The sequence below is a fragment of the Chiloscyllium plagiosum genome, unplaced genomic scaffold, assembly GCF_037043375.1.
Source record: "Chiloscyllium plagiosum isolate Xiang-an unplaced genomic scaffold, Cpla_swu_hap1 HiC_scaffold_3, whole genome shotgun sequence".
Lineage (NCBI taxonomy): Eukaryota > Metazoa > Chordata > Chondrichthyes > Orectolobiformes > Hemiscylliidae > Chiloscyllium > Chiloscyllium plagiosum.
Genome location: NW_028270141.1, coordinates 103915408 through 103942513, shown reverse-complemented (window position 1 = coordinate 103942513; position 27106 = coordinate 103915408). Strand labels below are relative to the sequence as shown.

The following is a 27106-nucleotide window of genomic DNA, read 5'->3' as shown; positions in this document are numbered from 1 at the left end:
CGTTGGAAATGTGATAGGTGGAAAGAGGTCAAGGTGAGGGTGATAGGTCGGAGTAGGATGGAGGCGGAGAGGTCAAGAAGAAGACTGCAGGTCAGGAAGGCGGTGCCGGGCTGGAGGGATTCGGCTGAGACAAGGTGGGGGGAGGGGGGGATGAAGAAACTGGTGAAGTCCAAGTTCATCCCCTGCGGTTGGAGGGTTCCCAGTCGGAAGATAAGACGCTCCTCCTCCGACCGTCGCGTTGTTGTGGTTTGGCGGTGGATGAGTCCAATGACCTGCATATCCTCGGTGGAGTGGGAGGGGGAGTTGAAATGCTGTGCTACAGGGTGGTTGGGTTGGTTCGTCCGGGTGGCCCAGAGGTGCTCTCTGAATCGCTCCGCAAGTAGGCGGTCTGTCTCCCCAATATAGAGGAGGCCACACCGGCTGCAGCGGATGCAGTAGATGATGTGGGTGGAGGTGCAGGTGAATCTGTGGCGGATATGGAAGTTTCCTTTGGGGCCTTGGAGAGAAGTGAGGGGGGAGGTGTGGGCGCAAGTGTTGCACCTCCTGCGGTTGCAAGGGAAGGTGCCGGGAGTGGAGGTTGGGTCGGTGGGGGGTGTGGATCTGACAAGGGAGTCGCGGAGGGAGTGGTCTCTACGGAAAGCTGATAGGGGAGGGGAGGGAAATATATCCTTGGTGCTGGGGTCTGTTTGGAGGTGGCGGAAGTGATGGCGGCGATCTACTACAAACCAACCGACTCCCACAGCTACCTGGACTACACCTCCTCCCATCCTGCCCCCTGTAAAAACGCCATCCCATTCTCCCAATTCCTTCGTCTCCGCCACATCTGCTCCCAGGAGGACCAGTTCAAAATACGTACAACACAGATGGCCTCCTTCTTCAAGGACCGCAATTTCCCCCCCGACGTGGTCGACGGTGCCCTCCACCGCATCTCCTCCACTTCCCGCTCCTCCGCCCTTGAGCCCCGCCCCTCCAACCGCCACCAGGACAGAACCCCACTGGTCCTCACCTACCACCCCACCAATCTCCATGTACAGCGCATCATCCGCCGTCACTTCCGCCACCTCCAAACAGACCCCACCACCAAGGATATATTTCCCTCCCCTCCCCTATCAGCTTTCCGTAGAGACCACTCCCTCCGCGACTCCCTTGTCAGATCCACACCCCCCACCGACCCAACCTCCACTCCCGGCACCTTCCCTTGCAACCGCAGGAGGTGCAACACTTGTGCCCACACCTCCCCCCTCACTTCTCTCCAAGACCCCAAAGGAAACTTCCATATCCGCCACAGATTCACCTGCACCTCCACCCACATCATCTACTGCATCCGCTGCAGCCAGTGTGGCCTCCTCTATATTGGGGAGACAGGCCGCCTACTTGCGGAGCGATTCAGAGAGCACCTCTGGGCCACCCGGACGAACCAACCCAACCACCCTGTAGCACAGCATTTCAACTCCCCCTCCCACTCCACCGAGGATATGCAGGTCATTGGACTCATCCACCGCCAAACCACAACAACGCGACGGTCGGAGGAGGAGCGTCTTATCTTCCGACTGGGAACCCTCCAACCACAGGGGATGAACTTGGACTTCACCAGTTTCTTCATCCCCCCTCCCCCCACCTTGTCTCAGCCGAATCCCTCCAGCCCGGCACCGCCTTCCTGACCTGCAGTCGTCTTCTTGACCTCTCCGCCTCCATCCTACTCCGACCTATCACCCTCACCTTGACCTCTTTCCACCTATCACATTTCCAACGCCCCTCCTCCAAGTTCCTCCTCCCTACCTTTTATCTTCTCCTGCTGAACACTCTCTGCTCATTCCTGAAGAAGGGCCTGTGCCCGAAACGTCGAATCTCCTGTTCCCTGGATGCTGCCTGACCTGTTGTGCTGTTCCAGCAATAAAGTTTCAACTATCTCTGGCTCATCCTTATGGTGATTGGTCTCGGAGGTCTTCATTCCATTTCTGTAGGTAGAATTTCCCTGAACTGATATATTTTCATCTGTCAGAGAATTTGGATTGTTTGACAAAGTCTTCTTTAGGCATAAATTTAGTGGTAAAATTAGTAAAGCCAATTAGAGACCAAAAAGCGATTTACACATGGTAGCAGGGGGCATGGCTGAGGTGTTAAGTGAATACTTTACATTTACAAAAAGAGATGCTGACCAGGCCATGGTAACAGAGGAGGATACTCTATCAGCAGAAGAGTTCAGAATTTTAAGGAAGTAGTGTTGGATTGACTGCTGGTACTCAAATGTTGAAATGACACTGGGACCAGAGGATTGAGAAGAAAGTCAAGGTGAGAATTGAAGAGGCACAAATCATAATTTTTCTGGCATCCCTGAAAAAGACTGACGACCGGATATTTGAAAACATTAGGGCCTTGTTGAAGAAGGACAGTAAAAAAAGCACAGCAATTATGGTCCAGTCAGTTCAATGTCACTGTTTTTAGAAGCTTCCTCAACAATCATTCAGGATAGAATTTGCAGTCACATGGAAAATGGTGGGTTGATTACAGAAAGTCAGCACCAGTTCTTGAAGGGAAAAAAAAAATCATTCATAACTAACTTGAGTGAGTTTTTTGAGGCAGTAACAGAATAGTTTGATGAGAGTATTAATGATGTGGTGCACATGGACTTTCAAAAGGTGTTTGATTTAGAACCACACAACAGATTTGTGAGGAAAGATAAAGGTCATGGGATAAAAGGGTTAGGAGCAAATTAGATACAAAATTGGCTGAGTGATAGGTAACAGCATAACGGTTAAGGGCATTTTGTAGTGGAGCTCTCCAGAGATCAGTACTTGGACCCTTGCTTTTCCTGATTTATATTAATGATCTGGACCTTGGAGACAAGAGACAATTTCAAAGTTTGCAGATGACGTGAAATTTGGACAACTTGTAAACTATCAGGATGAAAGCATGAAACTCCAACAGGACTCAGATAAGTTGAAATAACAGCAGGACCTTGAGCAGCTGGGGAAAAGCTGCCAGAGGAAGTGTGGAGGCTGGTACAATTGCAACATTTAAAAGGCATTTGGATGGGTATATGAATAGGAAGAATTTGGAGGGATATGGGCCGGGTGCTGGCAGGTGGGACTAGATTGAGTTGGGATATCTGGTCAGCATGGACAGGTTGGACCAAAGGGTCAGTTTCCATGCTGTATATCTCTGACTCTGAGATTCTAAATGGCAAAGTGGAGTTTAGTACAGATAGGTGTGAGGTCTTGCACTTTGGAAAGTCAAATTAAGGTAGGAGTTTCATGGTGAATGGTAGGTTCTTAAAGGAGTATAGTGGAACAGAGGGACCATGGAGTTCAGGTGCACGGTTCTCTGAAAGTAGAGTCACAGGTAGACAGGGCAGTGAACAAAACTTTTGGCACACTAGTCTTCATCAGTCAGAGCATTGAGTATACAAGTTAGGAAGCGACATTGCAGTTGTACAGGATGTTGGTGAGGCTGCACTTGGGAGTATGATGTTGAGTTTTGGTCACACCTTGCTACAGGAAGAATGTTTTTAAACTGGAATGAGTGCAGAAGAAATTTACAAGCATTTTGCCAGGACACAAAGGACCAAGTTATAGGAAGATGTTGGACAAGCTAGGACATTTTTCTTTAGAGAGCAGGAGACTAAGGGGGGGGATCTTACAAAAGTGTATAAGATTATGAGGGACATAGATAGGGTGAAGGCACTCAGTTTTTTTCCCAGGGTTGGGGAATCGCTGACTAGGAGGTCATCAGTTTGAGGTTAGAGGGGAAAGAATAAATGGGAATCTGAGGGGCAACTTTATTTTTACACAGAGGGTGGTATGCATATGAAATGAGCTGCCAGCAGAAGAGGTTGAGGCTGGTACATTAACAACATTTCAAAGGCATTTGGACGAATACATAGATAGGAAAAGTTTAGAAGGATCTGGGCCAAGTACAAGGAAATGGGGTTAGTGTAGAAAGACAGTTTGGTCAGCATGGACCAGTTTGGGCCAAAGAGGCTGTCTCCGTGCTATAGGACTCTATGACTCTAAGTTGGTGAAGTGGGCAATAGATGGTAGGTAACGTTTAATGCAGAGAACTATGAGGTGATGCGTTTTAGTAAGAAAAGCGCTGAAAGACAAGAAAGAAAAGGTGCAATTCTTAAAGGGTATGTAGGTAAGAGCAGAGAAACCTGGTTGTGTATGTGGTCAGATTATTGAAGTGGAGAAAATAGTTAATAAAGCGTAGTGTCCTCAGCTTTATTACTAGGGGCAGAGAGTACAGGAGCAAGGAGGAGATGTTGAACTTGTACAAGACACTTGTTTGAACTCAGCTGGAATGTTGTGTAAAGTTGTGGGCATCACATTATCGGAAGGATGTGAATGCAATGGAGACAATGCAGACACAATTTACAAGAATAGGTCCAGGAAAATTTCAAATGAAGACTGATTGTAGTTGGGACTGTTCTCCTTAGAGAAAAGGTGGTGGTGAAGAAGAGATCTGATAGAGGTTTTCAAAATTACAAGTGTGCTAGATAGACAAAGAGAAACTGATCCTCCTCGTAATGGAACAAGAATAGAGTCATATCATAGAATCTCTTCCTAGAGTGCAGGCAGGTCACATTTGGCTCATTGTGTCCACACCAACCCTCCAAACTGCATCTCACCCCCTACCCATCCCTGTAACCCTACACTTTCCAAGGCTAAGCCACTTGAGCCTGCCCATCCCTAGACACTATCAGGCAATTTAGCATGGCCAATCCACCTAATGTGTACATCTTTGAACTGTAGGAAGAAACCGGAGCACCTGGAGGAAACCCATGCAGACACGGGCAAAATGAACAAACTCCACACAGACAGACAAATCACCCTGAGGCTGGAATTGAACCTGGGTCCATTGCGCTGAGGGGAGCAGTGCTGAGCATTGAGCCACCATGCCACCCATTTGACATACATTTAAAGTGATTTGCAAAAGGACCAAGTATGATATGAGGAAAAGTCGTTTTCACACTGTGGATCGTTAGGGTATGGAAGACTCAGCGAGGAAGTGTGGTGGAGGCAGGCTCAACTGAGGCATTCAAGAGGGTGTTGAACGATTATTTGGATCAAAATAATGCACTGAGGTATGGACAAAAACCTTTGACACTAGGTAATGATGGAGAAAGTGAGGACTGCAGATACTGGAGAACAGAGTTGAAGAGTGTGGTGCTAGAAAAGTACAGCCAGTCAGGCAGCATCCAAGGAGCAGGAGAGTCAACATTATGCTCAAAACATCGACTTTCCTACTCCTCGGATGCTGCCTGACCAGCTGTGCTTTTCCAGCACCACACTCTTCGACTCGGTGAAAATGCTTATTTGAAGAGCTGATGTAGGCACCATTGGCCAAATGGAAGAAGTATTGTAAAAGCTGCACTGTAACAATGTTGTGCTTTGAGTGTTGAAGTTCCAATGTTACACCTGCACTATTATGGAATTGTCATGAATGGTTCCTCAACAGATCAAGGAGCAGAAAAGCTAACCAATGGACTTGGTTTTATTTTGTAAACTGTAATATATTGCATCGATTAGTGTAAAATGTTGTATTCAATAATGAATGCTTTCCACAGCTGAATATATGCAAATTTCCAATTTGCAAATTACTCTCATCTATACCTTTACTAAGTCAGTTTATTTTGTGTTTCTGTCCAGGGAGCATTTGATTAAATTTCATATTAGCATTCAAACAAAAAGGAGCATAACATACTCCATTAGAAAATACCAGGTAGTATTTTAAAGGAAAAAAAAAATTCTTGGAAAACTGCTTAGATCAAGGACAGGTTGGGCTAAAGTTAGGTGTTGGAGCATAATTTATTATGACCAATTCCTGTGGCAAGGGCCAATACCTCTTAAGAGAAAATCAGGTAGATATTTCAAAGGATGCAATATATTAAAAAAAAAGGATCTAAGTTCATAGGAAAACCTGGAGATTAAGTGCAAACTGTTCCAGTGTGGAACTGCTGGACAAAATCTGCCCAAATAATATCTCCAAGTATCTACAGAAATTCCAAGTAGCCATGATGCATTAAATGCTCTTGTCACCCATGTAAATTTAGTCCTCTATCAGGACTGCAAATCTGTCCCAAACTATGGCAAAGTAATCTAATAGAAGCAAAATAATCACAACCTGGACTCAAACAAGCCAACAAAATAGCCAAGATTTAATTAAATGCAAAAGATTGTGTTTGAGATCCTCAGTCATATTTTCATATAAAATTTGATACGGTCAGTCTAGGCTAAACTGCTATTCTACAGCAAAGTCTCATGTCAAAGTGAGAGGTTGGCTTGACTACATACCTCCTCTTATATGCAATTTCTTCCATGACATCAAAAAAAAAAGTGCTATCCTCTGATCAGTTTTTTTTTGAGAAAGATCCTTTCTTTATATTTTTTCTTGTAATGGTGAGGTCGTTTTAGTGGGATTACATTCATAGAGTCATACAGCATGGAAGTAGACCCTTCAGTCCATCTGGCCCATACTGACCATGTCCTCAAACCAAACTTGTCCCACCTGCCTGCACTTGGTCCAATTCCCTCCAATCTTTTCTTAGTCATGTACTTATCCAAATGTCTTTCAAATGTTGTAACTGTACCCACCACTTCCTCTGGAAGTTCATTCTGCACATGAACCATTCAAAAACATTTGGCCCTAATCTTGAAATCACCCACCCTAGGGAAAAGACATCTGCTCTTCACCTTACCTAACCGAAGCGGACAGAAATGAAGCCGACAGCAGGGTAGTTGAACACACATCTGCCACCATTTCTGCTAGATTGGAATCAGCTCTCATTCTACTTCATCTAATGCTGGCAACACACACTGCAACCTTCTTCCTTCCTGTTATCTGACTTCTGCTGCGATACATCTGTACAATTTGCCTCAAATGAATCCAAGTGGATATTCTTCTCATTTTTGTACTGATGTTTATTGCATCAAATACTTGTCGTCTGCTCAAAGTGCATTTGTACTCCCAATGAGCTAAAATGCAACGACCTTTCTGGATTATCTAGATGTCTTTCAAGTACAACCTGACTTGCAGAATGTCAAAGCATCTTTCTTGCAGACCTCCTTGGTGGAGCTCCAATGGGTTTTATCCAGATATGAGAGGCCCATAATTAACAGAAACAGCAGCAGGCCATTCGGCCCCTTGAGACTGCTTTGCCATTCAATAGGATCAGGTCAGTTCTGCAATTGCCTTCCTCCTGAACTGAATCACATCATACAGAAACATTTCTATGCTAAATACAGATCAGGTTATTTCATTGCTCAAGATGATACAAGAGGGAGTTAGTGACATCGTGGTAACGTCACTGGATTAGTAATGGTAACATCACTGGATTAGTAATGCATAGAACATCAGGCTAATTCTCTGGGGATCGAAGACAAAGTGCTGGAGAAACACATCAGGCCTGGCAGCATCAATGGAGAGAAAAGTCCAACGACACTTTGTCAGAACTGACAGCAGCTGGGGGAATGGTGGTAAGAGAGCCAGAAAGGCAGGGACACAGAAAGGCTTGCTGATAGTGAGCCAGGGAATAAGTAATAAAAGTAACCTCAGCTGTTGGCACGACACCACATCTTAAAATCAGCCAACCAGCCAAATAAGCTAAATTGATGCCTAGAATAAAGTAAATGCTTAATAGATAATAATGTTTTGGGGCCACTGATTTGAATCCCATCAGGGCAGATGGCGAAATTTGAATTCAATTAAGACCGTCTAGAATGGAAGACTAGTCAATTAGCAAGCATGTAACCACTGTCAAATGTCACAAAAACCCATCTGATTCACTGCTGACCTTTAAGGTAATCTTCCATCCTTGCCTTGTCTGGACAACAGATGCCTCTTAGCTACCCTGTGAAATAGCCTAGACAGCCAATCTGTTCAAGTGCAACAAATGCCAGACTTGCAAGTGATACTCACAGCCCATATAAGAATAAAAAACACTCCTAATAAGCTGAGTACATCTCAAGCAACCTCCACTTATTGCAAGTGACAGCAAGTAGTCATTTATCACCAGGATACATATGAAATAGTGATATGAAATAATGATGCCAAGTAAGATTACAATATGTACTGGCATCAATTCAATTATAGTGAAGTGGCTACATTAATATAACATGGTCTTTCCCCGAACGCCTTCAGCCCACCTGTTATTGCTCAGGCTCAGTCGGTTTAAACAGTAGGACAGGACCTGTCCATCTCGATGAACCATGGACAACATTGATTCCTCTGCTGCAAACACTGCTGATGGAACAGAATCCGGCCACAATCCCAAACAGACCAAGGAGTCACCCCAGGACTCGGAAGACGTCAATTTAAGTTGGTGCTTCTCCACCAGCTCTCGTACTTGCTGTAATACAGTGATTTTACTTTGAGCTCAGTAATTACAACCAAGGCTGAAAAACTAAAAGTTAGCTTTACAGGGGAAGACCTGTTCATAATCATTTTAATAGGACCTAAAAGCGACTTGCCAGGTTGTGCATGTTTCAATACACAACAGGGACTCTAATCTAATTTCCCACCAGGTTATAGTCCACCCGGTTTATTTGGAAGCACGAGCTTTCTGAGCACTGCTCCTTCATCAGGTGGCTGTGGAGCAGAATCATAAGATCCTGTCTTATTATCCTGCTCCACAGCCACCTGATGAAGGAGCAGAGATCTGAAAGCTAGAGCTTCCAAATAAACCAGTTGGATGAGAACCTGGTGTTGAGAATCTTAACTTTGTTCACCCCAATCCAACACCAGCATCTCTACATCATGATTCAAATAACAGCATATGTGACCACTCACTATTTGCCAACATAAAATATACATTCACAGCATCTTCCACTAAAACTTTTTTCAGTATAAAGTGAGAACTTGTGAACTTCCTTCAGAAAAATAAGACCTTAACCCTCACCTCTTGCTGAGCTTGAGCAGACTGTGAAAGGGCAAAGACTTCTGTGCAAGCTTGATGGAATGCGTCCGCCAGACTGAGACCATGTTTCAGCTGCTGAACAATAAGGACGGCACAGTGGAGAAGCGAAGAGATGGAATAAAAAGTGCCTTTAGTAAAGAAAAGGAGAAATAGCTTAGGTGGTAAAATAAATCAATCTTTCAGAAACCCTCAAGCTACAGAGTAACCGGAACCAAACATTTTACATTTACAGTTCTAATAAAACCTAAATGAAATAAAAGCTGAGCAAGCTGCAAAGTTCCAATTCAACATTTGTACACTCCTATTCTTGTCAGATAGTGCAGTTCGAACCACAGTTTATCAAGAAAATGTGAATTTAATCAATTTAAAATACTCAGTTTACCTGCTGCAATTTCCTTTACTTCAGAATACAATTTCATCAATTCAGTGCACATTTCTTCTCCCACGAAACCAAGGCCATGTAACAATGTTTTAATGTCCTGTTTATCTAAAGGGTCAGCACTGAGTTCACCTGCAACATAAATCTCAATTCCACGATTTCTCATGGCCCGAGAGATTTCCCCATGTGCTGGATCCATGGTCATAAAGAGTCTATTTTTAAATTTAAAAAAAAAGGTAAACATGAAAATTGAAAATAGCATTAGTTAATTGTTATCATTTGGACATTCCTACTTTCTATAATTGACATAAACCAAAGTGATCTTAAAAAGGCTTGCGAGCAGAGTTCAACAGGATAATGTCGCAACAAATCGTAATACAAACTGGCCTTCCATTTTTGAGGCCAAGAGATAATTGGATGCAGAATTAGGAGTAGAAAGATCACTCAAAAGGGAATTGGTTAGCAATATGATTTAGCAAAGAAAGAAAAATATTTTTTGACTGGAGGATTGGACAAGGATGGACAGGAATGGAACACACATTGGTAGAATTTTGATTTGCCCAATACTTTTGATTTAAAAAATATTGAATACATTAAGTTATCAGACATACACAGAACTCCACACAAGAAACACCAGTTTAAAACATAAGTTTACACAGTGATGTACAACACTAAAACTAATCACATTAATGCCTGCAAGGATTTATGGGCAGTTGAAACATAGGGTCTTCTACTGCATTTTGAACAGATTAACAAGACAGAAAAGTTAAGACAACGTTCATTGTACATAAAATTGCATTTAACTTCAGGCCAGTAACATATATCCCTGGTGGGTTTACTCACGCCCCCTCAAAAATACAAACTGCTCCTGTGACTGCACTAATAAGTATTTTGTAAGAAGTAGTAGTAGGTTGGCTCCAATTATAATTCAGACTGGCAGTAAAATACACCAGCAAATGTGGACTAAAACAACTGGAAATAATCACAAATCTTTTCCTTTTGCCAGTGTTGAAATCTGGATCGGCTGAGGCTGAGCGGAAACTTGAGAGAAGTCTAAAATTATGAGATGCAAAGATTGGGAAAAAGATTCTGACTGTCAAGCCTGAGTTAATATGTTTAAAACCAAGGGACATGCATTTAAGGCAAGAGGGAAAAGTTCAAAGGAGATGTAAGGGGCAAGTTTTTTTTTCAAACCACACAGAGTGGTAAGAATCTGGCTGAGAGGGGCAGTGGTGGAGGCAGGTGCTACAGGGGCGTTTAAGGGACTTTTAGTTGAGCACATGAATATGCAAGGAGTGGAGAGATATGGACCCAAGGGCAGAAAGAAGGGATTAGCTTAATTTGGGATTATGTTCGGCACAACATCGTAGGCCGAAGGGGACGTTCCTGTGCTGCACTGTTCTGTTACCAAAAAACAGAAAACTACTTCACAGAATACCTGAAATTTGGGTGTGGAACAATTGTTGGGGTGGTGCCATCAATCACTCCTCTTTCACTAATGGTAAGCACTCCTCCAGGTTCCAAAAGAGCATTTAGACGATCAAGCACAGAAGGACTAAATAAAAATGTACAAAATGGATTACATGATTAGCAAATGGTTAAATGCACATTTTATCCCAACAGTCCCTATACACCAGTACAATCAATCCTCTTGCAGCTATATTTAGAGCTGCTGCGAGCTCTTGGACCTTTGAAACTGCAATACCAAATGTGGATATGAAAAGAAACACGATCCATTTTCCCTACATTTTACGCAAGCGTAAAAGCAGTTAATTCTACGATACAACATTTATAAACAAAAGATTCAGAATCTACAAATTATGGCAGTGTCATGTACTTTTCAGATATAAATTTTACCTGCAGAAGTTAACATTGTCCAGTAGTAGCCAATCACCAGAATTCAAAGCCTGAACAAGCATCCCATCAACCCACTCAAAAGTACCACGACTTTGGCCGTCCAAGAATTCACTGTGTTGGTGCTTAAAATGTTGGAATTCTGAGATCAAATCTGAAAATTCTAAAGCACCAAAGAAACAGAATATTTCTAGCAATTACTTAAGACAACACGATTTAGAAAAGGAAGCAAATTAATATGCAGTTAAACTATAATTTCACAGGTGGGTTTATTAAATGCATAAAACCTTCCTACCATACCCAGCACACATTAAAGGTTGAGATTCACAATGTGTTCCACCAGCGCCACTTAGCCCCTGACTTCATTACAGCCTTGGTTCAAACATGGGCAAAAGAGCTAAATTCCAGAGGTGAGGTGAGAGTGACAGCCCTTGATATCAAGGGCTACATTTGACCAAGTGTGGCATGAAGGACCCATAGCAGAAGTGAAATAAATACGTATCGGGGGCAAACTCTCGCTGGTTGGAGTAATACCTGACATATAGTTAGATGATTGTGGTTGTTGGAGGGTCAGTCATCTCAGCTCAGGACATCGCTACAGGAGTTGTAGGGCGGCACGGTGGCACAGAGGTTAGCACTGCTGCCTCACAGCGCCAGGGACACAGGCTCAATTACTGCCTCAGGCAACTGTCTCTGTGGAGTTTGCACATTCTCCCTGTGTCTGCGTGGGTTTCCTCCGGGTGCTCCGATTTCCTCCCACAGTCCAAAAATGTGCAGGTTAGGTGAATTGGCCATGCTAAATTGCCCATAGTGTTAGGTGAAGGGGTAAATGTAGGGGAATGGGTCTGCGTGGGTTGCTCTTCAGCGGGTCGGTGTGGACTGGTTTGGCCGAAGGGCCTGTTTCCACACTAAGTAATCTAATCTAATCAGTTCCTCAGGGTAGCATTCTAGGCCCAACCATCTGCAGCTGTGTCATCAATGACCTTCCCTGCACCATAAGGTCAGAAGCGCGGATGCTCACTGACAATTGCACAAAGTCAGTGCACTGAAGCAGTCCATGTTCAAACGCGACAAGACCTAGACAATATTCACGTTTGGGCTGTAACATTTGTGCCACACAAATGCCAGGCTATGATCATGCCCAACAAGAGACAGTCTAACTACTGCCTCTTGACATTCAATGGTGTTACCATCACTGAATTCCCCCACTATTAACATTCTGGAGGTTATCATTGACCAGAAACACAACTGGACTTGCCACATACACACAGTGGTTACAAGAGCAGATCGGAGGTTTGGAATACTGTCGTGAGTAACTCACCTCCTGACTCCCTGAGCCTGGCCACCATCTACAAGGCAAAACTCAGGAGTGTGGTGGAAGAGGGTGCAGCCCCAAAAACACTTAAGAAGCTTAACACCAACCAGGACAAAACAGCCCACTTGACTGGCACTACATCCACAAGTATCCGCTTTCTCAGCAGCAGTGTGTACTATCTACAAGATGCACTGCAGAAATTCAACAAAGATCCTCAAACAGCACATTCCAAACCCATGAGTATTTTCACCGTGAAGGACAAGGGCAGCATATATACGGGAAAGCCACCACCTTCAAGTTCCCCTCCAAGCCACTCACCATCTTGACTTGGAAATTTACTGCAGTTCCTACACTATCGCTGGATCAAGATCCTGAAATTCCCTCTCTAAAGTCAACCTACAGTACGTGGACTACAGCGGTTCAAGAAGGCAGCTCACCACCACATTCTCAAGGGCAACTAGGTACGGGCAATAAAAGATGGCCAACCAGCAACGTCCACATCTCATGAATTAATACATTCTTTAAAAACTGCTTCAAGTGATCAGTAAGATACCCTCTAAATTCCATAATGTGTCATTCCAGATTAATGACTCCGGGCAAGATATGGGAAGGCAAATCAGTGAAAGCCGGTTATCCCCAGAAGAAGTCAATAACTTTGAAACTGGGAATATCTTCATAGTAAACAATGTGTCTAAATTTATTCAACCAAAACATATGAGCTGTATAAACAATATTCTGTAATTTGGCCAACACCTTTAAAGATATTTTAGAATCCCAGAATTCCTACAGTGTGGAAGACGGTCTTTCGGTCCATCAAGTCCACACCAACCCTCCAAACAGCATCCCACACAGACCCACACCCCCACCCTATCCTCTCCCTGTAACTCTGCATTTCCCATGGCTAATCCATCTAGGCTGCACACCTTTGGGCACGATGGGCAATTAAGTATGGCTGATCCACCTAATCTGCACATCTTTCGACTGTGGGAGGAAACCCATGCAGACACAGGGAGAATGTGCAAAGACAGTTGCGCAAGGCTGGAGTTGAACCCAGCTTCTGGTGCTGTGAGGCAGCAGTGCTAACCACTGAGCCATTCTGCCTCCCATTTTATGTGCTAAGAAAGTCAAATACTTTATTTTTGCAAAATATCACAAATCACATCCTTGCTTTTAGATATATCCCCTGAAATGCCTACCTGAAGGTGACAGAGTGCTAAATTTGTTGTTAAAACGCTGGAGAAGAATTAGCAAACTCTCCAGTTTGTTGACTGCAGCAGAAGAAATGGCAGAATCACGATCTTCATTCAGGCAGCGCGAATGACTGAGAAGGAATGAATTCCAGAGTTTGAGGAGAACACCATCATCGGGGACAGAGTCCACGGAGAGCAGAACATCTCTGGCAACAGCATTGACAACATCTTTCACCTTTTCAACTAAACTCTGCCATGGACGTAAAATATCAACCTGCAAACACACACACAAAGTCAGTTGATATGTTTTCTCCACCTTCACAATCTTCAATCTTACAGCTCGAGTTGAGGGAAAGAGGGCAATCACCATTATGCCTTTTTTGATTCAAAATTGATGTTAAGTACATATAATAATAGACTGTCATTTGGAAGTATTGCTGGAATTAAAAAGACATGTGCTTGAAGCTGATAAGTACATGACAAAAGGTTTCAACAGCTGGTCTCTTTCTTTTTCAACTCTACTCATATTAATAAAAAACAACAGAAGTAATGGACTAGGAAGGGATTTCAAAAGGATTTACTGAAGGTCAAGTTCATTATACAAGGTCACTGGCAATATTGGATAAAACTGCAGTGTTACAAAATGTCCAAAGGTATGGCATGATAGATATATTAACAAGCAGCATGCAACAGTAGATGACGACAGAAACTCATGTCTCCGAAACAGTTTTGTGTTCACTTGTGCACAAACTACAAGAGAAATAGGTTATAAAACATTTGTGCAAACCAACAACTTGGTTATACTAAATGCAGGCAGATTTTTTTCCCCAAAGTGTAGAAATTATACTAAAGTTGTTGACCTAAGAAGGGAAGGTTCAATGGGACAATCCCAAAAATGGGAAACCATAGTTGTGAAAAAAGACTGGAGATAATCAGGACTCAAATGCAACAGCAAAGATCTGATACTGTATGTGTGCTGGCAACACAGAAGGAAAAAAAAAAGAGAGCATATTGCTTCCTATTCAGGAGTTAGAGGATCATTACTTTCACACAATTGCAGGGTCAAAGACAGAATATGGAAGATCTTTGTACAATTTTGCTTGCTGGGGAACAGGATGATTCACAGGAAGTGATTCAGTGACCACTGAACTTTGGGGGAATTTGAAGGAAAGGAGAATTATATTGCCATTGTGAAGAGAACAGCAGCAGGGTTAGTTTTGCATTGTCTAAGAACATGAACAGTCCAGGGGTCAAAAAGCTTCTGCGCAGCAAGTTTACCTGGTTGTACAAATGAATTGGCAGCATTTGTGTTTGAAACTGCAATAAAAACAAGCAGTGTTCATAGTGCAAGTTTGCAACTGTACAAATAAAGTCAAAACAATACTTTGAAAATAATATTCAGACTGGTGAAGCAGAGGAGCTTAATTAAAATTTAAAAAGGGACACAAGATATAAATTCAAATCATGAATTGGTTAAAGCAAAATGAGACTGAAGTGGAAGAAAATTCACAAAACAAACTCATTGAACTAAATCACACGTTTGTATTCGAAGTGACAAATACATCATTGCTAATGATTTTTGCAAATACTGCAAGCAAACAGAAATATCCTTCTCCGCCTGATGAGTATCAATTTTAACAAATAAGAGTAACTGAAATAAGTGAACAAAACCCATCACCGTATAAATAAATTTGACAGAGGTATGCTGCTTGAAACTCTAATTGCTCCAATGAATACCTCACCTGCTCAAATCCACCAAGAAGCTCTGTTGTGTCCATAGCACTGTTCATTGCCATTACTCTTAAGTTTTGACCTGTCAGAAGAGCTAAGAGCTGGATGAGGCTAGTTTTCCCACAGGCAGCTGGCCCCACTAGAATAACCATCCAGCCCATCTGTGCACATTTCATAATGGACTCCAGTGGCTGAAGCGAATGGTGAAGAATGGACAGCTGCTTGTTTGTCACAGGAATGACAAACCCATTGCGAGAAAGTATAGAATAACCAACCTAAAACAAGGAAAAAAGGATAAAAGCAATGTTTACTATTATGCTCCAACTGCTTGCTCTCCAGGCAACTAAAAGAAGTTGAGCGTGTTTTTACCTTGTGCAAAGACTGAACACTGGTTTACCCAAAAGTATACAAAGCAAAGTCACAAACCTGAACCTGTTGTGGTGTGATGTGGAATTTTCTGGACCCAGTGTAGGGATGAGAGTGAATGCCAACATCTTTTGAAGAAAATATTTCTTTAAATACAGAAAACATCTTGCAGAGAAAGAAAGAGAAATAATATTTTAAAATAGCCAAATCAGTCAATTGCACAAAGGCAATTTCAACCGCAATTTTATTCTGAAGTGATTATTATGATAAAAATTAAACAGGTTTTAAATGGAGTTAAAATTCCCCTGTATTATCCATCATTCCCTGATGATCTATCAATCAACTCAAATGCACTTGCGCTCCAGTGGAAAGAACAATTTACCAATTAAAGAAGGAGTCAAAATGAATTATTTTGGCTTTAATTCACATGATGCATCTCAATTACCCCTGCTTAAAACTAACAGATTTGGGTTACAAGGCTGAATATCAAAGCACTAACTTAGAGAGCTTAGTGTCCTGAGAAGGCTTGAAAAATACAAAATAGGTAAGAGTAGGCCATTCAGCCCTTCCTGATGAAGGGATTTTACCCAAAACGTCGATTTTCCTGGTCCGCGGATGCTGCCTGACCTGCTGTGCTTTTCCAGCACCACTCTAATCTACATTCAGCCCTTCAAGCCTGCTCCACCAGTCAATATGGCCATTCTTGATCATCCAACTCAGTGTCCTTCTCCTGTTTTATTCCAATATCCTTTGATCGCTTCAGCCCCAAGAACTCCATCTAACTCTTTCTTGAAAGCATTCAATGTTTTGGCTTCAACCGCTTTCTGTGGCCAAGAATTAAACAGGCTTATCACTCTGACTGAAGAAGTTTCTCCTCATCTTAGTCCAAAATAGCCTCACCATTTTCTTAAACAAAGATCCCGGATTCTGAACTCTCTAGTTATTAGGAACATTCTTCTTGAATTATACTTATTTAAGTTTCATGCAGCAATCCCACATTAAACAAAAATTCTCAAACTCAGAAAAGACATACAAGTTATATAATGTATCTTCCAACCAAAATGCAAAAGATTTTTCATGACATAGATTTACTTTTACTGGTAACGGGCAATTTAAATAAACTGCAAACCACTAAAGATCCATCAACATGCTTACGTGGTTTCTGTCTGCATTGGATCGCATTCTGTCTGCATATACCAAAGCAACATGTTGGCCTGGATCATAGCATCCAGGCATCTGGTCTACCAACATCAGCTGGCACCACCGAAAAAGATCCCGCAGGTTAAACTCCCACGGTCCTCCTTTCTGTCCCCATTTTCTTTCCACCATTACTTCTTGGTTAATCTTCCAAAAACAAAAAGAACTAAAATTAGGAAGTGTTCAGAACTTTTTATTTAATCATGTATTGTAAACAAAAGAATAGAGGATCCTTTACCTTGTAATTAAACTGAACCATTTTGCTGACAATATTTTTACCAATTGCAGGAAACATGGTGTCAGCAATGTACTCCATATCTTTAACTGATAGCTGATCCACATAAACCTATAAAATAAGATCATTATTAGCCTTAAAACAGAACATTACACACAATTGCCAAGAAGGCACAGAAATTATTCCAGGTATGTTCGGCATTACCTTGTGCAGTTGAATTGCTTATACTTTAAACACATTCTTTACACTTTGGCAAACAAGTAAATATCATTATCAAAGTGTTTCAAAAAGAAAAACTTATTGCTGTATGTAAAATGACAGCAAAGACCAATCTGTCGGCTCAAGTTTCACTTCTGTATTTAAGTTCATTTAACACCATTACAGCTGTGTTCAACAAGCAGCAGTGCTGGAACCTCCATTGCTTATACACCTGTATAAAAATGATTTACATGAAAACATAGGTGGCCTGATTAGCAGGTTTCTGGACCACACAAATATTGGAGGAATTGTGGATAATGAGGAAAGTTGTCAAAGAAAACAGCAGTTGAGCAGAGAAAAGCCATATGGAATTAATCTGGACAAATCTGATGTGATACATTTTAGAACATAGAAAAGTACAACACAGAACAGGCTCTTTGGCCCATAAGGTTGTGCTGAGGTTTAATCCTAATGTAAAATATAATAACTTAACCGACGCACCCCTCACCTCACTGCTCTCCATGTGCACGTCCAGCAATCGCTTAAAATATCCCAAATGGCTCTGCTTTGACCACCACAGCTGGCAACACATTCCATGCATTCTCAACTCTCTGCGTAAAGAACCTACCTCTGACATCTCCTCTATACCTTTCCCCTAAAATCTTAAAACTGTGACCCCTCGTTCCCGTTAATCCTGCCCTGGGGAAAAGTCTCTGGCTATTGACTCTATATATTCCTCTCATTATCTTGTACACCTTGATCAGGTTTCCTCTCTTCCTCCTTCTCTCCAGAGAGAAACGTCCGAGCTTTTTCAACCTTTCTTCATAAGGCAAACCCTCCAGTCCAGACAGCATCCTGGTAAACCTTCTTTGCACCCTCTCCAAAACCTCTGTATCTTTCCTATAGCAGGGCAACCAGAACTGGACACAATATTCCAAGTGTGGTCACATCAGGGACTTGTACAGCTGTCGCAAAACCTCACGGCTCTTAAACTTGATCTCCCTGTTAATGAAAGCCAAAACACCATATGCTTTCTTAACAACCCTATCCACTTGGGTGGCAACTTTGAGGGATCTATGTACTTGCACACCCAGATCCCTCTGTTTCTCCACACTGTCAGGAATCCTGTCTTTAATCCTATATTCAGTATTCGAGTTTGACCTTCCAAAATGCATCACTTCACATTTATCCAGGTTGAACTCCATCTGCCATTTCTCAGCCCAGCTCTGTATCCTGTCTATGTCGCGCTGCAGCCTGCAATAGCCCTCAATATGATCGACGGCACCTCCAACCTTTGTGTCATCTGCAAATTTACTAACCCACCCCTCAACCCACTCATCCAAGTCATTTATAAAAACTACAAAGAGCAGAGACCCAAGAACAGAGCCCTGCAGGACCCCACTCAACACTGACCACCAGGCAGAATACTTTCCATCTATAACCACTCTCGGCCTTCTGTCAGCCAACCAATTCTGAATCCAGATAGCCAAATGTCCCTGTATCCCATACTTCCTGACTTCATGAATGAGCCTACCATGGGGAATCTTATCAAAGGTCTTGCTGAAGTCCACATACACAACATCCACTGCTCGACCTGTCTTGTCACCTCATTGAAGAACTCAATGTAAGTTTTGAGGCATGACCTGCCCCTCACAAAGCCATGCTGACTGCCTTTAATCACGCTATCCTTTGCCAAATAGTCATAGATCCTATCCCTCAGAATTCTTTCCAAAACTTTGCTGACCACAGACATAAGATTGACTGGTCTGTAATTGCCAGAGATTTCCCTATTACCACATTCGCCTCCTTCCAATTTTGGGAGGTCAAATGCAAGAGAAAAAATAGTAAATGGGAGGACTATGAGGAGTATTAATGGACAGAGTAATATTGGATCCAAGTGCATAGCTCTCTGGAAGTGGCAACACAAATGGCAAAGGCAGTGTACAGCATGCTTGCCTTCATCGGTCAGGGCACTGAGTATAAAAATTGGTAAGGCATGTTGTAACTGTAAAAAGCTTTAGTTAGGTCATCTTGGGAGAAATGTGAGAAAATATTGTCCCACACAATAGGAAAGATGTGGGAGCTTTGGGGAGGGTGAAAAAGGAGTTTCCCAGGATGCTGTCTGGATTGGTGTGTATTAGCAATAAGGTGAGGTTGGACAAACTTGGCTTGTCTTCACTACAGCATCAGAGCCTGAGGGGCGACCTGTTTGAAGCACACAAAATTATGAGAGGCATGGACAGGGTGGAAATGTCAAATACTCGGAAGCATAGATTTAAAGTGAGAGGGGGAATGGTTAAAGGAGATAGAGTCATAGAGATGTACAGCATGGAAACAGACCCTTCGGTCCAACCCGTCCATGCTGACCAGATATCCCAACCCAATCTAGTCCCACCTGCCAGCACCCAGCCCATATCCCTCCAAACCCTTCCTATTCATATACCCATCCAAATGCCTCTTAAATGTTGCAATTGTACCAGCCTCCACCACTTCCTTTGGCAGCTCATTCCATACATGTACCACCCTCTGTGTGAAAAGGTTGCCCCTTAGGTCTCTTTTATATCTTTCCCCTCGCACCCTAAACCTGTGCCCTCTAGTTCTGGACTCCCTGACCCCGAGAAAAGACTATCTATTTACCCTATCCATGCCCCTCATGATTTTGTAAACCTCTATAAGGTCACCCCTCAGTCTCTGATGCTCCAGGGAAAACAGCCCCAGCCTGTTCAGCCTCTCCCAGATCCTCCAACCCTGGCAACATGTGTGAGATAAGAATTTTTTTTAAATATGAGCGTATTAGGCACCTGGAATGCATTGCCAGAGAATACGGTAGAAGCAGATAGCGAAGTTTAAGAGGTATTTAGACACACACTTGAACAGGCAGGGAACAGAGAGATATGGTATATGGGCAGGCAGATGGGAATAGTTTAGGGTGGCTTCATGGTCAGCGTGGACATGGTGGACTGTAGGGCCTGTTCCTGCGCTGTACCGGTCTATGTGGAAAGGATAAAATCACTGTGGAATTTGCTTCAAGGTTTTCAAAGGGGAAGTATCAAAATCACCTCACCCGACTTGCAACAGGGTGGCACAGTGGCACAATGGTTAGCACTGCTGCCTCACAGCGCCAGGGACTCGGGTTCAATTCCCGCCTCGGACGACTGACTGTGTGGAGTTTGCACGTTCTCCCAGTGTCTGCGTGGGTTTCCTCCGGGTGCTCCGGTTTCCCCGCACAGTCCAAAGATGTGCAGGTTAGGTGAATTGGCCTTGCTAAATTGCCTGTAGTGTTAGGTGAAGAGGTAAACGTAGGGTTGCTCTTTGGAGGGTCGGTGTGGACTTGTTGGGCCGAAGGGCCTGTTTCCACACTGCAAGTAATCTAATCAACATAACCTTTTCAATCAAACTAAAAGCTCAGCAGCTGAGAATCTGCACATCTTTTATTCATTGGTACTAATGACGCCAAATATCTTATCACAAATCTGTAAAACAGGTAATTTTTGGGCTTCAATGGAAGACCTCATGAATTACACTCATTTCTTGCCTTACCTGTGTGAATCGGTTGAGGAAAGACTTGGGGAGGCCCTTCCTTCCACCTCCTTGGTGATACGGATTCTGACAACCAAAAATCTTGGTCCTGTTATGTTCCACAACGAAGCGACGGCCCAACTCGGGAATAAGAATGTCAGCACGATGGTCAAAGCAGGAGTTCAGCCCCTCTAGCACAGACTGGGAAGCTAGGTTTAACTGAAAGAATAAGGTTGACAATTGTTGCTGACTTTATTAATGTCATTCAGAGTTTGTTTCTAGATTATTGTTGCTGGCAATAGTGAAACGGCACTGTGGAGTTCAAAATTTGGGTATTAGTCCGGATGGGATACACATTTTAAGAGCACTGAATATAGAGCTGTGTGAAATCATCAGATTTTTGTGGTACTTAACAAATGCACAGAACATTTTGCACAACAAGAACAGAATATGAGCAGCTAAACTCACGTTATATTTCAAAAGACTAGACACACAATTACTAACAAAATATTAAGAACTGAAAACCTAATGCCCAATACAGCCTTATAATTCATGATGTTATATTCTACTGATTCTAAAAATTACATGTCCCTTATTCTATGGAATGAAGCCATCACGTAAGACAGGGATGTGAAAATAGGTGAGAAATTTCCTCCGTCTTACAGAATATTGAGCAGCTTGCCTTGTAATCCTCAGATTGACCACAGGAGCGCAGCAAGATGCAGATTTGGATCAAAAGTTCTTCATTCCATGAATTCCTGATCAGAGTCAGCCCCCATTAGCAGGGAATCTTCCATATTTATAACCAGGTGGGGTAAAAAAAGTGATAAAACCAAATTGACCTATTTTGCAGTCATGGATATGTGACAGGCTAACACAGGATCTGTGAACACACTGTCCTTTCACTAAATGGTTAGACCAAAGAGATGGAGATGAAGGGAACAGAAGAGTGCAAAGACGCAAGTAAGCCATTATATCTCGTAACTGCAAATTAACTTTGGCTGTTACTCAGCAGTACATAGCAAAACCAAAGCCCTCAATGCATTATGGACATCACTGTTACTAGTTCCTGTTCCAAAGTGTAAAAAAACCCCCAAAACTCACATCCACAGGAGAAACCATCCATGATGATCACACATCTGTGCTGACTTTAAAGTCTTGTAGTTAGTCTAGTTACACCACATGGTGACTAGTTTAATCAAATTGTTTCAACAACACTCACCTCATCTAAGACAATCCAATGTCCAGCCTTGAGGGCTGCAAGCAGAGGGCCATCACGCCAGGCAAATTCACCTCCTTTACCTCCTTCAACTGGCAGGTCTGTTCCAAATAAGTCAGTGACATCCTGCAGGAACAGGAGACAGTCAATAATCAATACAGATCGTAGGTACACCAAAATGAAGAATTACAACAAAACGCAATCTGTGTCATTGACTTTAATTTTATTTGGTGTAGAAATCTCTGACTGCAGACAGGAGAAAATAGATAGTCACAGCGATGTACAGCATGGAAACAGACCCTTCGGTCCAACCCGTCCATGCCGACCAGATATCCCAACCCAATCTAGTCCCACCTGCCAGCACCTGGCCCATATCCCTCCAACCCCTTCCTATTCATATACCCATCCAAATGTCTCTTAAATGTTGCAATTGTACCAGCCTCCACCACATCCTATGGCAGCTCATTCCATACACTTACCACCTTCTGTGAGAAAAAGTTGCCCCTTAGGTCTCTTTTATATCTTTCCCCTCTCACCCTAAACCTATGCCTTCTAACCCCAGGGAAAAGACTTTGTCATTTTATCCTATCCATGCCCCTCAATTTTGTAAACCTCTATAAAGGTCATCCCTCAGCCTCTGACGCTCCAGGGAAAACAGCTCCAGCCTGTTCAGCCTCTCCCTATAGCTCAGATCCTCCAACCCTGGCAACATCCTTATTAATCTTTTCTGAACCCTTTCAAGATTCACAACATCTTTCTGATAGGAAGGAGACCAGAACTGCACTCAATATTCCAACAGCGGCGCAATGAATGTCCTGTACAGCCGCAACATGACCTCCCAACTCCTGTACTCAATACTCTGACCAATAAAGGAAAGCATATCAAACACCTTCTTCACTATCCCATCTACCTGCAACTGAGGAGAAACTTCTTCACCCAGAGAGTGGTGGCTGTGTGGAATGCTCTGCCCCAGAGGGCATTGGAGGCTCAGTCTCTGGATTCATTTAAGAAAGAGTTAGAGCTCTCAAGGATAGTGGAATCAAGGGTTATGGAGATAAGGCAGGAACAGGATACTGATTAAGGATGATCAGCCATGATCATATTGAATGGTGGTGCAGGTTCAAAGGGCAGAATGGCCTACTCTTGCACCTATTGTCTAACTCCACTTTCAAGGAGCTATTAACCTGCACTCCAAGGTCTCTTTGTTCAGCAACACTCCCTAGGACCTTTCCATTAAGTGTATAAGTCCTGCTAAGATTTGCTTTCCCAAAATGCAGCACCTCGCATTTATCGGAATTAAACTTCATCTGCCACCTCTCAGCCCATCGGCCCATCTGGTCCAGATCCTGTTGTAATCGTAGGTAACTCTCTTCGCTGCCAACTGTGCAGCACTGAACAGTCATAATTTTGAGAGTTATTTTTCCCCTCAACCTGCCCAGGGATATTATGCCACACCGCTGACACAAGTTGACCTCAAACCCAGACTTGCTAGCTCAGAGGTAGGGGCACTACTACTGTGTCACAAGAATGCTTAAGTCACAACTTTATATAACTTCCTAAGCCAACAATGCTAAATATTGACTTATTGCAATGAAGTGTCACATGGGGAACACGTAATGCCATTGAGCCATGAATAAAAACACAATCTGCGCACTCAAATCATTTCCAACCAAATTAAACTCAATACACTACAAGAGATCTGTTCTTTTACCTCTTATCTAAAACTAATTGCTGTTTTTCCCATATTTCAATATTGGCTATATTTAGAAGTCAGTTCATGAGATGATGAAACATTTTAGGATGTCCACATATTCTGCAGATAATTTCAAATCAACCTGTACAGTTTTGATATCACGTAAAAGGTTGTGTAAAGCACAATACAGATACTGGATTATGAAACAATTCAACTTGTTTAAAACAAAAGGTTGAGAATATTGCTTAAATAGAGCGGGCTTGTGGAGCGCAAGTGTCCAAAAAGATGTCAGTGTCCTTTATCCATGAGTCACAAAGCTATCATGAAGGTACAGCAAGCAGTTAGGATGACAACTGGCATGTGGGCATTCATTGCAAAGGCATTGGAGTGCAGGAGTAAATGCCTTGCTGCAACGGTTTAAAACCTTGGTGGGACATCACCTGGCATTTTGTATATCCTTATCGATAGTTTTGGTCTCCTTATATTTGCAATAAAGGATGAGCAACAGATATTCACAAAATCAATCCCTGGGATGACAGAATTGTTCTATTTGGAGACACTGGAGAGAATAGAGACCTCATTTCCAAGAGTTTTGAAGAAAGGCAAATGATCTCATCAAAGCCTAACATTCTTACAGTGTGACAGGGTGGATATAGATAGGATGTTCCCTCTGATGGGCGACTCTCGAACCAGGGGACATATTCTCAGAATAAAGGGCAGACCATTTCAGACTAGATGAGGAAGAATTTCTTCATTCAGAGCATGGTGGCCTTTGGGACTCTACCTCAGAGGGCTGTAGAAGTTAATTTTCAATCAGGCTCAAGACAAAAATTGATAGGCTTCTGGAGGCTAATGACTTGGGATATGGAGTCAGTGTGGGAAAATGACATGATGAAATTCTTCATCATAACCTAGAATGGCAAAGCAGGCTTGATGGGCTATGGACTACTCCTGTTGACTGATTTATAATTCACTGTAATTTTGGTACATCAAAGTCCTGCTGTTTTGTGAAAAGCTCGAATAATATTCTTCATATCGTGTCCTCAGAATGCAGCCCATTTAAAAAATAGATTTCAAGTAGATTTGAGGGGGGGGGTGGGAGGGAGAGGGAAGAAAGAATTCAAGATGTTATCATACAAACTTACTGTTTGCTCTGAAAGATTGATTCGGACTAGCTGGTTTCCAGAGGCCTTTGCTAGAGCTGCGACCAAGCTTGTCTTGCCAACTCCTGGTGATCCCTCTAATAGAATCGGCTTCTTTAACTTCATTGCTCGCAACAGCCTTTGGGCATTCATTGCTGTTGTGCCAGCATTCAGTGCATAGTCGGTGACTGCCGTTTTCTCTCCAACAGCCCCTACTGAAAACATCAATATGTGTACACATTTACATATGTGCTCACATTAAAATAACGCCCTGTTTCAAACCACACTCACAAACCCCAGAATCGATCAAATGAGGCAAATCTGATCAACTCTACCCAAATATGAAAATCAAGTCTTGCTATGGGTAGACTGTAACAATACAAATAAGTTTAATAAAGATAAACAGGACAGCTAGGAATTAGTGTACAGACAAAAGACAATTACTTAGATGAAACACAAGTATCTCTTTATTCTAGGTTACTCTAAAAATCTGAATATTCAATTGAATAAAACTTGTTATGTAAGATACAGTGTTTCGGATAAAGTCAACTCAAGAAATCAACTCAACACAGATGTCAACCTTGAAGGGATTAGAGGTCACTGCTTTTTATATTAAAATTGCCTTTTCATGAAAGGATCTTTGGAAACTGTAAACTAAATCTGGCAATATTTACAATTGTAATAGTTGCTATAAGAGGTTTTGTAGTGTCGTGGTAGCGTCTCTACCTCAAGTCTAACGTGCTCAACCACTAATCCAAAGCCACCAGTCTCTCTGAAGAATAACACACCTACCATAGTTAAAAAGTCACACAACACCAGGTTATAGTCCAACAGATTTATTTGAAAGCATTAGCTTTAGGAGTGCTGCTCCTTCACAGCTACCTGATGAAGGAGCAGCGCTCTGAAAGCTCGTGATTCCAAATATACGTGATGGACTATAACCTGGCGTTTTGTGGTTTTTAAAACTTTGTCCACCCCAGTCTAACACCGACTCCTTCACATCATGGAAATCTACCATTGCTCATGTCTTGAATGAGCTGACAGAGCATTTGGCAAGGAATTTGGAAAGTGATAAATATTGAGCGCACAAGTCAAGAGCATGCAAAAGGCTGGATTCTCATGTATCGGTTAATTTATGTGAGTTCTTACTACAATCAGTAAGCTATTTAAAGAAAAATATAGAAGAATCTGAATGCATGCCTACTGCTACTTGCACATGGCCTTTACCTTGTCTGGGGAAGTGATGATCCCAATTCTTTCCAAAGCAATTTCAATTAAATACTGCAAAAGTTTTAATAAGCTATCTAGAGTTTTTCACCTTCTTGACAAGAGCTAATGGAATAACTCTAACTTGCATTGAGAACACTGACTTACATTGAGAACTCCGAACAGCTTAAAAAAGTATTTGGTGTTGTCACAGGATGACAGAGAGGATAGTGAGACTTATATGATTTTTCTCTGACCACTCATGCTTACCTATGGGAATGTAGAATGGATGAATTCCAAAATAGCTTGCAGTCCATACAACTTTCCTCTTTCTTTTCTGATCATAACTGTTTGACATATTCCACATTCTTTTGTTCAACTTTGTAATCTTGGACAGTTTCTTTAAAAGGAAGGTCAGGCATGCTTTGCGAGCAGCCAAAGTAGTCTCTGGAGAAGAAAATGCAGACCCTAGTACAGAATGAAAGCAAAAAGGATCAGACCTCTAACACATGTACTGTACACTTAGAGTCACAGATGTACTGCATAGAAACAGACCCCACGGTCCAACTTGTCCATTCTGACAGGTATCCTATATAAATCTAATTCCATTTGCCAGCATTTGGCAATATCCCTCTAAACACCTCCTATTCATATACCCATCCAGGTGCCTTTTAAAAAAGTGCTGTAATTGTCCCAGCCTCCACCACTTCCTCTGACAGTTCATTCCATACACGCACCATTCTCTGCTTAGACCAAACTCCACTGTCCAGAGATGCTTGAAACTACACAGTACAGGCAAGTCAGCTGTGCAGGTTCACTGCCTGGTCAGTCAGCTGTGCAGGTTCACTGCCTGGTCAGTCAGCTGTGCAGGTTCACTGCCTGGTCAGTCAGCTGTGCAGGTTCACTGCCTGGTCAGTCAGCTGTGCAGGTTCACTGCTCCTTTCTTTT

The 27106-nt window shown here is 42.5% G+C and overlaps 1 protein-coding gene across 4 annotated transcripts in view; it reads right to left on the bottom strand.

Moving 5' to 3' along the window:
- Positions 1 to 27106, bottom strand: part of mdn1 (midasin AAA ATPase 1) — a 188532-nt gene that overhangs the window by 91066 nt on the left and 70360 nt on the right. For 2 of the 4 annotated variants that reach the window (XM_043686689.2, XM_043686702.2), the window contains exons 35-48: positions 26429 to 26626; positions 24956 to 25167; positions 22121 to 22243; positions 20920 to 21117; positions 17185 to 17292; positions 16905 to 17093; positions 15810 to 15914; positions 15395 to 15658; positions 13659 to 13926; positions 11151 to 11310; positions 10732 to 10848; positions 9297 to 9505; positions 8897 to 9042; positions 8145 to 8347 (exon numbers count right to left, since the gene is read on the bottom strand). In XM_043686689.2, coding sequence (XP_043542624.2) covers positions 8145 to 8347; positions 8897 to 9042; positions 9297 to 9505; positions 10732 to 10848; positions 11151 to 11310; positions 13659 to 13926; positions 15395 to 15658; positions 15810 to 15914; positions 16905 to 17093; positions 17185 to 17292; positions 20920 to 21117; positions 22121 to 22243; positions 24956 to 25167; positions 26429 to 26626 — 2500 coding nt within the window. The remainder of the gene's footprint in view (positions 1 to 8144; positions 8348 to 8896; positions 9043 to 9296; positions 9506 to 10731; positions 10849 to 11150; positions 11311 to 13658; positions 13927 to 15394; positions 15659 to 15809; positions 15915 to 16904; positions 17094 to 17184; positions 17293 to 20919; positions 21118 to 22120; positions 22244 to 24955; positions 25168 to 26428; positions 26627 to 27106) is intronic. The other 2 variants (XM_087982248.1, XM_087982249.1) reach the window with 1 other exon arrangement.